At 40.2% G+C, this 14,218-nt stretch overlaps 1 protein-coding gene across 1 annotated transcript in view; it reads left to right on the top strand.

The window, feature by feature from the left end:
* The first annotated feature begins 5,762 nt into the window (after window positions 1-5,762).
* The window catches only part of wnt7aa (wingless-type MMTV integration site family, member 7Aa), a 14,601-nt gene continuing 6,145 nt past the window's right edge, over window positions 5,763-14,218 (top strand). The window contains exons 1-3 of the mRNA XM_039798453.1: window positions 5,763-6,248; window positions 6,660-6,886; window positions 9,332-9,603. Of these exons, the coding sequence (XP_039654387.1) occupies window positions 6,178-6,248; window positions 6,660-6,886; window positions 9,332-9,603 (570 nt within the window). The 5' untranslated portion in view covers window positions 5,763-6,177. The remainder of the gene's footprint in view (window positions 6,249-6,659; window positions 6,887-9,331; window positions 9,604-14,218) is intronic.

Raw genomic sequence — 14,218 nt, 5'->3', positions numbered from 1 at the left:
AGGCATTAAGATCAATTTCCAAAAGATGATTTTCTTGTTCCTCTTTTTAGTCAACTTTAGCATGGGTATGTAAACTAATGAGCACCACTGTATATCATGGGGGGAAAAAATATCTCAATCTGTTTTTTCCAATACCGTTTAGTAGTTTATAAACCTTTTTGACTAATTTATTACAGAACCCAGCCGTCACATCCTGTGCCACCCACGAGTAAATTCTCAACCTGTGGAAAACATAACATGCATAAAATTTTCCAATCTCAGATCACATCACCAGTCGCCATGCCCACTACTACTGTCATTACTAAACATTGTGCCGAAACATGAACAATAACGTTGCCTGAACCAGGTGTTTTAACGTCACTGCTCATTTTACATAGTTTAGCAAAAAAACAATAGGCTGAGGGAACACTAAAATGCTTTTTCATGTTGGTTTTGAGCGGTAGGCATCCCCACTAACCTGAAGGAGAAAAAAAAAAAAAAAAAAACATTACAGCCTGTCGGGGGGATATGTCTCCTTTCAGGTTTCTCTCACATTAGCTTCTTGTCTCATCTGGGGGTCAATTCATCAAATTCAGTGTCAATAACGCTGTTTTCCAAGCAACTGTAGCTGTCGCATTTCACTGGGTTTTCACGGAAAATCAGCTGTTGAGGCATTTGTCGCTGTTGTCACTCTGCTCGAGGGGAAACTGCTGTACTTGCGCTGTTTATTTGGTTAGCGAGTGATGACGTCCTGTCACCGTTCCAGTTACGTCACAAAAACCACTGAGAGCGAATCATGCGTTTTGGCATACTGTCTGTGATGTTTCACTGTTTTTGTTCCGGTGTTTCCTGCTCTTCTATCCATAAATGTCTGTGTCTGAAATTCTTCTCAATAAAAGTCCCAGTTATTTTGTTGTTTAAATGCCGTTATTATGAAGCGGCTATATCGGGACATGTTGGGTCTTCCTCAGCAGTAACTTAACGAGACTCCTATAAGCGAACATGAATCTTTAAAAAAAAAAAATAGCAGATGTACTGTAGAAACTTTTTGTTGCATGTCTTTAATCTAGAATTTTAGTTTTTTTGTTATTCATGATAAAATATTTCAGTTGCACTTTTGCTAAGAGGACACATCTGTTTTGCACAGTTTATATAATTAAAGGAATATATTTCAGTAATTTCATTCTGTTAAAAAAAAGTTGAGTGTATTGTTACATCCCTAACTCTTCACTTTACTTTTTCTCCACAGTCGGAGGTCTCCGCTGTCTGCCTGTGTCAGATGATCTCAATTCAGCTGGGGGGCTGTCCTTGGTCCGAGTGGTCTCTTCATCATTAAACCTGCCATGGTCTTCACTTTTCACTACAGAAAAAGCAGCTTTGTTTGCACCGTGGGATGAGGTAGTAGGTTGTATAGTTTTAGGGTCACACCTGCACTGGGAGATAACTATTCAACCTACTGTCTTTCTCAAAGTGCCAAACGTACATCTCAGTCAACCCTCCATGTCTTCTGAAGGCCACTTTTCAGTGTTTGCATGGATCAAGATCAAGATGTTTTAAAAAGTTTGAACTCTGTTGCTTACACAGTGTGAGGTAGTAGATTGTATAGTTGTTGGGTAGTGATTTTGCCCTGTTTGGGAGATAACTATACAATCTATAGCCTTCCCTGAGGAGTGGCATTTCTTCAGTTTCATTTCTATTAAATGGTAGTCATACATTAATCTTCAAAGAGCCTTTCACACTGTTCAAGAGGTCCCAAAAAACTGACACTGTAAACTAGGGATGGAACGGTTCACGTAAAATATCCAAACTGTTAGGTCCCCTTGTCACTGTTGGGGTCACGTATGTATTGTCCTGTTCATTTTAGCCTCACAGATTTCAGTCAAAAAGGCTTGTGCAGAAATTCTTTTAAAATAAAGAATAAAGTTATTGTAGTGAAACCGCAGTAAGCATGGATATGGTGCCGAGTGCAGCTGTCAGTCCGTCTCAGTCTTCTGTATGGGAGCATTACGGATTTAGTGTTACCTGACAATGACAGGAAAAAGTGCTAGCACTGTGCAACACATCTAGCTTATCCTAGTGGCAATACTTCCAATATGAGGGCGCTTTTACTGTGTACGTTGACAATTCGAGGAGAAGAGAGCCGGTAAAACAAAGCAACTACTCCCCGCAGCATTTAAACCGGTTCTCCATGCAGGTTCAGACAGGGCAATCCAATCCATAACATAAGCATTAGGCGGATTTATAGGGAAAGATATGCAGATGTGGAGGATGCAGGATATGATTAAAGTCGCCCTGTCATATCCCCTCTCGTTAACATTTCAGCAACATAGTAAATGGACTGCATTTATATTGCACTTTTCTAGTCTTACCGATTACTTCAAGCGCTTTTCCATAGTACAGGCGTCATTCACACACTGGTGGCCGAGGCTACAAATTCACACACCATCGCACAGCTGCCCCATGGTAAAATCCCAAACTGTGTTACTTGCAGAGGAACATGAAACTAAAACAGAGCAGTGTTTAAAAAAAAAAAGTGTACCAAGGTTATAATCGTTAACGAAAACGAACGAAATAATAAAAACTAGGTTTACTCAACCAAAGTTCAAAACACCTGTTCATGTCTGTCTTCTTTAGTCTGTTGGCTATTTAGGTTTTTTCCTGGAACACGTCACTTACACACTTTGCACTTCCTGCAGCGTCTTGTGTAGACTGACATATTTGTGGTCATCATTTGTACATTGTATGTACTGGTGTTATTGTGTTAATACATGTTTCTAAAATTGTATGATGTTTTTGTTGAGTTATTACAGAATACTTTTTCTGACCTTTTTGAATCTTGCCTCTGACAAATAACCCATATTACAAAAAAGACTAAAACTAATATAAACTAAACTAGCAAACCCGCTTTAAACACTAATTAAAACTAAACTGAATTTGAAAACAAAAAGTCTAAACAAAATAAAAATTAAAACCTAATGAAAAATGCAAAACTATAATAACCTTACAGTGTACAGGGTGCCCGGGTAGCTCACCTGGTAGAGCAGGTGCCCATATATACAGTAGTTGGTTGGGTTTAGGAAAAGAAGAACCGGTTGGGTTTAGGAAAAGAACAAAGCAACGGTCGAGTTTAGGAAACGTCTCCTGGGTGAAATTCCTGTGTTTGACCCATCCTCCACCCCGACCAACCTCCCTATGCGGATTTTCGCCCTTTCATACTACTCGCTACGGCGTAAATTCACACGCAATCGCAAGGTAATGTACAGTACAGGCCAAAAGTTTGGACACCTTCTCATTCAATGCATTTCCTTTTATTTTCATGACTATTTACATTGTAGATGCTCACTGAAGGCATCAAAACTATGAATGAACACATATGCAATTATGTACTTAACAACAAAGTGTGAAATAACTGAAAACGTCCTATATTTTAGATTTTTCAAAGTAGCCACCCTTTGCTTTTTTTATTAATAAGGGGAAAAATTCCACTAATGAACCCTGACAAAGCACACCTGTGGAGTGAAAACCATTTCAGGTGACTACCTCATGAAGCTCATTGAGAGAACACCAAGGGTTTGCAGAGTTATCAAAAAAAGCAAAGGGTGGCTACTTTGAAGAATCTAAAATATAAGACATGTTTTCAGTTATTTCACACTTTTTTAAGTACATAATTCCATATGTGTTCATTCATAGTTTTGATGCCTTAAATGAGACTAATGTAAATAGTCAGAAAATAAAGGAAATGCATCGAATGAAAATGAAGGTGTCCAAACTTTGGGCGCCTGTACTATGTGATATAATAGCGGCGGTGATAAACACTAAAAAGCGAGTATGCGTCTTGATAACACGCTAAAATGACATACATACATACATGTCATACACTTCATGAGATCAGTGTGACTATAGAGTCAAAAATGGCAGGTGACTTAATTCATTTGACTTGTGTAAATCCACTGGAGGACCTTGGCCGCACCTGCTCATCAGATAAACATTCATGTGCATTCACGCACACCCCTCTTCCCCCCCTCCTCCTTTTCAGGTTCAGTATCTTGCATGAGGCCATTACATGCAGACTGCAGGGGCCAGGGATTGAACCGCCGACTTTCCCGATTTGGTAGACGACTGTGATGCAGTGCCATATTGCTGCCCTACATGCCAGAAAATATAGTGCGTATTAGTGCCCCTAAAACAGCAAGCCTTTCATCAGAAACAAAGTGACGTACAGAACAGCAGCATAGGAGCACTGGTTGCTTTCTCTGGGGTCTGTGCGCTGTACCTGATGAGCGGGGGGGCCTAACTGCGTCTATTTACCCACGCACCCCATACAGGTTCCTTTGAACATGGTTATAGTAGTTCCACAGTTGTGTCAATAGATGGCAGTGTAGTCCTTTAACTTAGTCTGTGAATCACTGAAGAAATAATGGTCTGATCCTGACCATAGACTGTATATTATTAACAGTCTATGATCCTGACTAACAGTTGCTATTACATGCCCTTCTTATTATTCCGGTTATTGTCTGTAGGTTTATTTTCCTGCTTTCAAAATGTGTGATTTATGAATTTTCTATTCTAACTAGCATTGAACTGTTCTGTCTTTAAGTTGATGATGTCTGGCAGACAACCTATAAAACCTATTAAGATGTGGGTCTGTTAGTGGTGGAAGAAGTAGCTTGCTCAGGTCATTTACTTAAAAGTAGCAATACTACAAATAAAAAAAGATTTTGTATGATATACAATGACTGCATTCAAGTTTTTAAATCAAGTACAGAAGTATTATCAACAAAATGTACTGAAAGTATTAAAAATAAAAGTATTAATTGTGAAGAATGGCTCTAATTTCTTTTTTTAGATTATTAATTAAATTATTCTGGATTGTTTTTATTGATGCATTGCCATATGGTTACTTAAAAATAAAATTTAAATGCTGGTTGAGCTTAAACTCATTTAAACTAGGCTACTTTATTTTGTTTTTTTTTATCTTTACCAGTGCAAAATATTTTATAAGACGATATGTTTAGTATGATATGCCTAGATGGTATTTTGTAAAGTAAGCAGTAACTAATCAGATGAATGAAGTGGAGTAAAATATAGCCTACAATATTTCAATAGAAGCATAAAGTAGCATAAAATGGAAATAAGTAAAGTAGGCCTACATGTTTGTAGTATAGGTAAGGGGTCAGCCCTGTGTTCCCACAGCCCTATGTTCCCACATTTCTAAGAATTTCTAAGATTTTTGTTAAAATTAGGCCCTATGTTCCCACATTTCTAAGATTTTTCTTAAAAGTAGGCCCTATGTTCCTACATTTCTAAATATTTTCTTAAAATTAGGCCCTATGTTCCCACAGCCCTATGTTTCCACATTTCTAGGACATTTTCAAAATTAGATCTAGTGATCCTAAATTTCCTTTCAATTTAAGCCCTATCCTCCCGCAACATATTTTAGGGTTAGGGGGATAAAATCTGATACAAATTTATGAACAAGGAGAAAGGAAAAAAAAATCTTAGAAATGTGGGAACATACGAATCTGTGGGAACATAGGGCCTAATTTTCAGTGGTAAACTTTTTTTTTTTTAGAAATGTGTGAACATAGGGCTGAGGCACGCTCCCATAGGTAACCGCTGGTGTGACTATATTGGTTTCGAATTGACGCGCATGACGTGATCTGATGGAGATGAGGGGTTCAGAACGTGCCCAGAAAACAGATGGGAGGGGCGTTCATTGATGGGAAAGAAATAAAAAGGGGGCCGGTAGTCTGTTGTCTCTCAGAACTGAAGTGAGCACACGGATCATGCGTTTTCCGGGAGAGCAGATGCCAAGCAACAAGTGTGACGAGCCCGAACATTTGACTGGGTCCCTTGTCTCAGCTGTGAGACGGATGATCTGAGCGTGTACCTGCAGGCTGCTCCTGTGCAGAACACGCCCTGATAGAAAAGGTAGACACACACACACACACACACACTCAGCCTGATCACTGACCTGAAAACAACAGCCCCAATGCTCCACCTCAGGCTCCTCACACCACCGGACACCTACCAAATGAAATCCAAACGAGTTTATTTCCACAAACGTCTGGCGTATCCCGAGGAACTTTATTCACGCGTGCAGCTCGGAGCTCCTGGACACCCCGCGGGATTCGAGAGAGAAATAAGGCTGGTTGTTGCAACGGCAGAGCGTTAACCCACCGGCTCGGGCTGAGCACCATGAGTAGGAAGGCACGGCGCTGGATTTTCCATTTCTTCCTTTGCCTTGGAGTATTATATCTGAAAATCGGGTGAGTAATTAGGATGTCCTGCAGGTTGGCTGTGCACTTCACACGGGCGCAATTTAAGATTTCAAAATGAATGCTGGAAAAAAAAGAAGAAAAAACAATCTTGCTGATTTTAAGAAAATTAGAGATGTTAAATAGCCTAATGCTTCCTACCTGTGACATATTTCTTCAGAGTTGTAGAAAAACGACGGCCCCCAAATCTGGCTGTGCTTCATTTGCGAGTGGGCTATAGTTTAATTCATGAACTTTTTTTTTTTTTTTTAAAGCATTCTTTTTTTGGGGTGGGGAATGTATAGGAATGTCACCAGAACTGCAGTGTCTTATTTCCTCAGATTAATGTCCACCACAAAGGTGTGTAGTAGGCTTAAAAACACCTGCAGAATTTATATTTTACTTTTTCACCTTTTGTCGCAGGGGTCTGTCATCGGTGGTTGCGCTGGGAGCGAGCATCATCTGTAATAAAATCCCCGGTTTGGCCCCCCGTCAGAGGACTATCTGTCAGAGCCGACCCGACGCGATCATAGTGATCGGAGAGGGAGTTCAGATGGGCATCAATGAGTGTCAGTTTCAGTTCAGACACGGACGCTGGAACTGCTCGGCCCTGGCAGAGAGGACCGTGTTCGGGAAAGAGCTCAAAGTGGGTATGTCGTACATGGATTTTTATTTCAATAAGCCGTGCACTATTAAGTAACTTTAGTATTGGTTCTTTAATGTCCCATTATTCTATGGGCGTCTGTGATGGGTTTAAAGTAGGGCCTAATTGTAATTGTTTTGTGCTCCTATGACTATGCAGACTGGTATTCCTATAGGAGTCTTACACTTACAGTGCAGCTGAGTATCATTCTAAATGTTACTACGGAACTATTATTATTGTTGCTGTTTTACTAAATGGTTATTACACAGAGAGCTCCACTTCATCAGTGAGTTCTTTTTCTTCTTCTTCTTCCAAAGTGCCATAAAAGACCTTGTTGAGACATGTCAGCATGCCTTGATCTTGATAGTTACAGTGCTCATAAGATTGTTTTCAACTATTAAAATAGTTATTACTGAGATTTTCTTTTAATATCTGCATAATATTACACCAGCACCTTGATAACTTTGTGCTGCTTGCACACAGATAGATTGATGCACTGAGTTAGATGTTAACGTTACTGTTTGCAGTACTACTTTTCTACTGTCTACGTAAGTCTTGAGGAAGTCATAAAAAAAGTTTTGTAAATTGCTATAGTTTGTCCAAAAAATAGTCCAAAAGGGCATCCCTCCGATGTACTGGACCAATGACACTTTGACAAATGTCTGGAGGCTAAAGTCTGAAGCTCTCAGTACATCTGCTCTTGGTGGGAAAATGAGCCACGGATTTGATCCTGTGCATGGAACAAGGCTTGAGGCGATTCGTTGCTCCAAAAACAGGACTGCGGAAATAAGTGGGGAATCATGTTTAACACACTAGTGTTCCACTGTCTCGTCCTCTGAGCTCACCCTGTCATCTCAGAGAAAGAGATGCAGAGCGTGGGTGTCATTTTTCACTTCAAGTGTCATCAAGGATTAAAGCTCACTTCTCGTTTGAGCTTTTTAATAATGCTGATTTAGAGCATTATACAAGATAACCTTATATTATATTGCCTAAGATGGTTGTAGTATTAGCTTAAAAAATGAGTACAGTCTGGATGACCCTTCCGCTGTAAGGTATATAGTTTGATGTGTGAATGAGTGGGCCTTTGCCTTAAAGGTCAGTACTTAACAGTGATGAAGCATCCTGTCATGACAATTCATAAAGTGATCGTGACTACATACTGTAACTGTATGCATTTCCTCCACCTTGTAACATGCAGACCTACATGCTCTTTATCTACTTTCAGCTAAACCACCGTCATATGTTCATAAAATACTCCGATAGCTTCAAGTTCAGACAAGTACTCTCTTCTAGGCTTACAAATGTATCTCCAGGTCCTGCAGCGTTGGCACGGGACGTCTCATGCAGAATGATTTTAGACCACCGCTTCAGGAAAGAACTACACTTTTCATGTACGTCCTCAGATTTAAACAAAAGTCAAGTTACTCATTGCAGAATCCAAATTTGACCTAAATTAAGATGAGAATCAGGCTGAGTTCCAGGAGGGTCCAGCAGCCCTGCACAGAGTATGTGTATTGTTTTGTTTCAGCAGACTGGAACACTGATAACTGATAAAATATATAAATTTGGGATGGCTGTTGGCAGTGATACAGCAATCAAAGCCAAGTTTCCTTTTTCAAAGTAACTCACTGTTGGTACCGGCTGCTTCTTTACTGACTATAAAGGCAGATCAGAGTTAGTTTAATATCTCAGGTTTGCACGTTTGATGCCAGTATGCCACTGTGCACTTAGAGATAGTTCTTTTAATAAAAAGTGAATGTGAGCATGATGGCACGGCACTCAAAGAACAGTTACACATATACATTTCAGTGTTTGAAGGAGAACCCTTACCGTAAATGTCTAAAATGTTTGTTCGGCGGTTTAATTGTTAAAGGTAATGATTTTGTTGGAACATTTTTGCAAATTATGGTCATTTTTGGATGCTTTTCACATGTGCTCCAACAGGAATTATCTCCATTTTAATTAAAAAACACAGTGACCTGAAGCACTTAGATTTATGGAGTGGAAATCCATCTCTGTAGGGAGGCTCTGCATGCCTTTCAGACTCACTTCACAGGGTGGATCCCAGTGTGACGGCAGTTCGGAAAAGGGCCAAAAATTATGCCTAAACATTTAATACACTATCTCCCGCTGAATCGTCTCAAAACGATCATCTTTACCAGTCAAATGTACTCTGCAGATTGATTGGTGAATTGATTATATTATACTCCTGCAGGTTCTGGCCTGCCTCCCTCAGCAGGGCTCCATTATATTTTATAGCTTCCTCATGAAGTTTCTCTGTTTTTAACAGAACTTGATTAAGGAATTGGACTTGGCTCGGTTCATGTAGTTTATGATTTGGTTTGAGGCAGCTATGCCAGGTATGTAAGGAGTCTTGACAGTGCTTGACTTAGTGAATCATGTTCTCTGCAATCATGATTTTAAATGTATTTTCTCTTCTTTTTTTTTGCAGGCAGCAAGGAGGCTGCGTTCACCTATGCTATCATTGCCGCCGGGGTCGCCCATGCAGTCACTGCGGCCTGCACCCAGGGGAGCCTGAGCGGCTGCGGCTGCGACAAGGAGAAACAGGGTTTTTACAACCAGGAGGAGGGCTGGAAGTGGGGCGGCTGCTCTGCAGACGTTCACTACGGCCTGGGTTTCTCTAAGGTGTTTGTGGACGCACGGGAGATCAAGCAAAATGCCAGGACTCTTATGAATTTACATAACAATGAAGTGGGACGCAAGGTATGTTTGTGTTATTCTGTAGTCTAACTTTTTCATTCATTTTAACAGATACAAAAATCCACTTTAGTTCATATTTCATCATAATGACCTGACCATAAGTCATTTAAAGTAGATGCTTTCAGAAAAATCAAGACTCAAAGGCACCGAGGGCATTTTCCTAAAAAACAATGTATAGACTAATACAAAAGTAATCCCTCTCAAATGACCCACTAGAAGGGAGAACTTATTTTGCTGTGTTTAAGACATTTCTGGGCGTCAGCCTTTGGGCACTGGGGAACCCCCCTAGGCACAGTGTGCAGGATGTGGGGGTTGGACTCTATAAAAACGTAGAGACTAGGTGCCAGAATGCATCCAAGAGGAAGTTACGAAAAATGGCGGACACAGCACAGCGCCAAAAAAAAACTAATATAGCGAACTGAAATGGCAAGCAGACAAAGCTTGTTCCCAAACGAGACTAAATGGTTGGCTTTCACTGGCCACAGGTTGTCAGGTGCACGGCTCTTGAGTCGCTGCCATATGTGATGCTGTAGGTGGTACACTATGTTGGCAACTGCAGTTAGGGGGCGTCCTGCTCATTCTGCCTTCAAGCACTGACAAAATATATAAGCATGTGTCAATAAATGAATTCATAATGATTCAGCCTCTACAATAGACCCATATTTTCCTTATACACACATGTAAGCAGTGTGCACAAACAAAGTACAAGCACAGAGAGCATTACAGAGGTACTCCCAAAAATATAACATGCATACCGTATATATAATAATATGAAAGAAGAAGGATTAGAAAATCTACAGAAATTAAGGAATATTTTATACTGTTTTTTTAACTAAAGTTTTTAACTGTTTTCTATACGCACTGCTTAACTTGCTGTTCACAGTTGCAAAAGCTATTCCAGCATGCCCTGGACGAGGGGAAGGCAAAGTGGCCCCATTGACTGTAAAAATAGTGGACGTAGCATCTGTAACCTCACCCATTGGTTTTGGGGACTGCTATTTTAAAGCCAGTGTGGCAATTTGGCTGTTGCCATCTTGGTTGTTTTAAACCTCACGTGACGATTTTTGTGCGAGAAGGTGGCACTTGGGAGAATGACGTGGCCAAGCCAGTGTTGTTTATGGTTGCAATGGGGCTGTCCTAAGCTAAACCAAAAAGGAAAAGTTGCAGATTTTCAACCCTTCTGAAGCGAGACATCCAATGGAGATTTACCGCTGGGTAAACACGGACCTCCGGGTACTGGAGACATTCATTTGCAGTACAGAAATTGAGCAGACTTTTCCCTTAAGTTACCAGCTAACGCTAGCGGTAGCTGACGCTCGCGGTAGCTGACGCTCGCGGTAGCTGACGCTCGCGGCAGCTGGCAAAATGCTTAACAAGACATTTTTAGGTGACCAAAATGTTCCAGTTAACTGATGAAGTGAAAGGGTCACAGTTGAAGATGAAAAAACGGATTGACAGATTGGCTTGTAGCCACGCCCCTAAAGCATCTACTGCCTTTTTGTCTATTTTTAAATAAATGGGACCATAATTTACTAAATGAACATCATGCTGTATTGAAGAACACAAATGTAGAGTCAAGAGGTAACGGTGTCTGACAAGATGCACTTTGAGGACCATGAGCATATAGCCAGACTCTGATGTTGTTTACCAATGCACAGACGTAGGCAGCCAAATGACAGATCAATAGAAACTGCAGGACTAGCCACAAAATGGCCCCATAAGAAAGCAATTTAGCCACAGAAGACACATGATAGATTAGTGCAAGTCTGAGGTAAACTTTCATGAATCCTGTACTAAGCCTCGATAACCCACGATTTCCCGACCTTTAACATCTGTAAGAGTCAGATTTTAAAGGTTTATGATAACTTATCTGCAGTTCATGTCACTGAACATTAAATAACATAGCATTTAAGGAAGTGTCTCATTTTGAGATGGCTTATTTGCTAAACAACAACACCGAAAAGAGATACAAAAATATTTTCAAAAATAGGCATATGCTTATTTTTTAAAAGTAAGTGCTGTAGTACAACTAGCAGGAGACAAGTTATAATTGAGGTAAGTTTGGAGACACTACCTTATTTAATCATTAAATTAATAAATATTTTTGTATCTCTTTTCGGTGTTGTAGTTTATGGACGGTCCCGAAGCACTCGTCTTGCCGTCTCAACACCGGAACTAAACAGAGCTGAATTAGCATGCATTTTATGCATTTCTTTCACATCTACTGCAGTCAGATTCACTGTGTTCACCCGGAAGGAATCACTCCACATGGGTAGGCACTTGTAATGACATTTCGAACATTTTAAGAGGCTTAAAGCACGTTTAAAACTTGCCCGGTTTCAGCCTCCTGGGTGCTAACGCTAGCAGGAGGATAACATGGTGTAGGCAACACCGATTGTTTTCATTTTTCTCGCTACTGACAGCACTCTAAATTTACAAACAACAGAGCTACGTGTTGAAATTGACCGAAAATCTTTTTTAACGGAGTACACACCTACACAGATCAACTGTGAACTACGGTGTCCCGTAAGGTACAAAAAAGCAAAAATTGCTGAACTGCATCTGTTATAGTAATGGCAACAGTGCCGCCTAGTGGCCTACTTAAGGCTCCTACCTTACAATAACATAACCTAACATTACATACATTGCAAAGCGACCTGTAGAGAACACTGTGTGCCAATCCAACAACTCAGGCTATGGGGTGTTTTGCCATAATTAAATTGCATGTTTCTATTATGAGGAAGTCAAACTTGCGGTTCCTGGCATATGTCATGGATCCTACGTTAGCAGTTAGCGTGTATTAGCATGGCGGCGTTAGCACCAGTCAGGAACACCTCACCGGCTGTGTCTAAGTTGTTTTTGCGAGTAACTAACTTGAGTACTCCATATAATTTAATGCGAGCACATGAATGTTGAAATGACTACCCCTACGTTAGCCATGATATAAATGAGTGAAGCTCAACGCTTACCTGTTTAGGAGGAAATTAGTCAACTCCGTGTCCTTTTAGGTTCTAATCTGTCTCCTTCTTTTAAATGCATCTCCAATATTTACCCGTTTTTTTTAACCTCGTCTCTGGTTATGCAACCGTTTAGAAAGAAGGTGAGTTTTTTTTTAGGGAGGTCATAATCTATCTATCTCCTTCAATCATGTTTGTTTGTTTGCTGCTTTCATGGCTGTACTAACGTTACAGCTTTAGTGCTCTGGGTTTAAGTTTTTAAAGGTATATCTGGCAACCCGGCTTGGCCGTCAAACTGGGCAGTTGATGCCAACACACAGGCCAAAACACAAACAGACATTACATCACGAAACAGAAATTTCAAAAGGGGAAAATACTGACATTAGCATTGTTGTCAGAAAATATAGTATTTCAACTTAGCATGTTTCCTTAATATCTGATGACACATTGGGGTCATTTATTTATTAAATACAGTAAATATATTACATATTGCATCTTTAACAATTTGCTTACATTTGAACAATAACTTGGTTAATTGAAATAATACTCTTTAGAATTAGTAGTTGCAGCTGAAAGTTGGAAAGGCTAACTTAACTGGAAATGCAGTCAAAATATATTTAACAACCAAATCCCAATGGCTCTCCATCTTATCTTATTTTCTGTTAGTTCCTATTTCATTGCATAGATATGAGAGCATATGGCTTGACCTCATCATGCCTTTCATGCTGTACAAATATAATCTCAGTAGTGCCAATTGTAATGCTAGATGTTCCAGATGTCTCTGTTTAAGAGCACAACAAATAACTGAGGTCTGGCATCAGTCAGAATGTGATACAATTTTAATATACACTTACTAAACTGATACCTCCCTAATTAGTGCAAGGAATTCATGTTCAATTGGAGAAGACTTTGTGTGTTTTGAGTGTCAACCTTCAAATTTCTTGAGAAGAATAAATAATAGCGTAAAAGGTGCCGTGGAGGCTTACAGGGGTTCTGTTAGGCAAACAATGGTAGCTTGGTTGGCATTTCACTTCACTGAACTCCATGAATTAAATGCTTGTCAGGTCTCGGGGGCATGACCACACTAAGCTGTATGCATCCAAGGCTTTTGACAATTACCCCACGAGACTCCACAAAGTCTGAGGCACATCAGAGTGGCATAATTAAAAAGCAGGGTGAGGCTTCTCTAATGCCAGTGAGGGTTCCCGCTCAGTGAGGAGGAAGGAGGGTAAGCTGATGTCATTCAAAACCAAGGCACACAGAGAATACCCCGGCTGCTATGCCAGACACATCGAACGATTCCACTCTAACCCTGAAAAGGCCTTTCACTCTTGCCAGTCTGCTCGCTGTAAAGGCCTCGATGTCTTCAGTCCCTACAAGAACTCGGAAATGAATCCAGCTTCTGTGTAACTTCATCGCCTCATACAGATTTATTTTATTGTAACCGCATACGAAGAGAATAGTTTCCTGTTTTTATATTGCTGTTGCCCATAGTAAAGCAGTTGGTCAAGATACTGTAGGTTGGTGAAGTAAACTCAGATTGCTCTGTAGAGGCATGGGACAAAAGATGCATGAATCTCTGAGGTGTTTGCAGACATGCACAATATTAAGTGTTTTTACATTTTGTTTATTATTATCTTTAAAAAAGTATCACGTTTACT

The sequence above is a fragment of the Perca fluviatilis genome, chromosome 4 (assembly GCF_010015445.1).
Source record: "Perca fluviatilis chromosome 4, GENO_Pfluv_1.0, whole genome shotgun sequence".
Taxonomy (NCBI): domain Eukaryota; kingdom Metazoa; phylum Chordata; class Actinopteri; order Perciformes; family Percidae; genus Perca; species Perca fluviatilis.
This window is presented reverse-complemented; position numbering and strand designations above follow the sequence as displayed.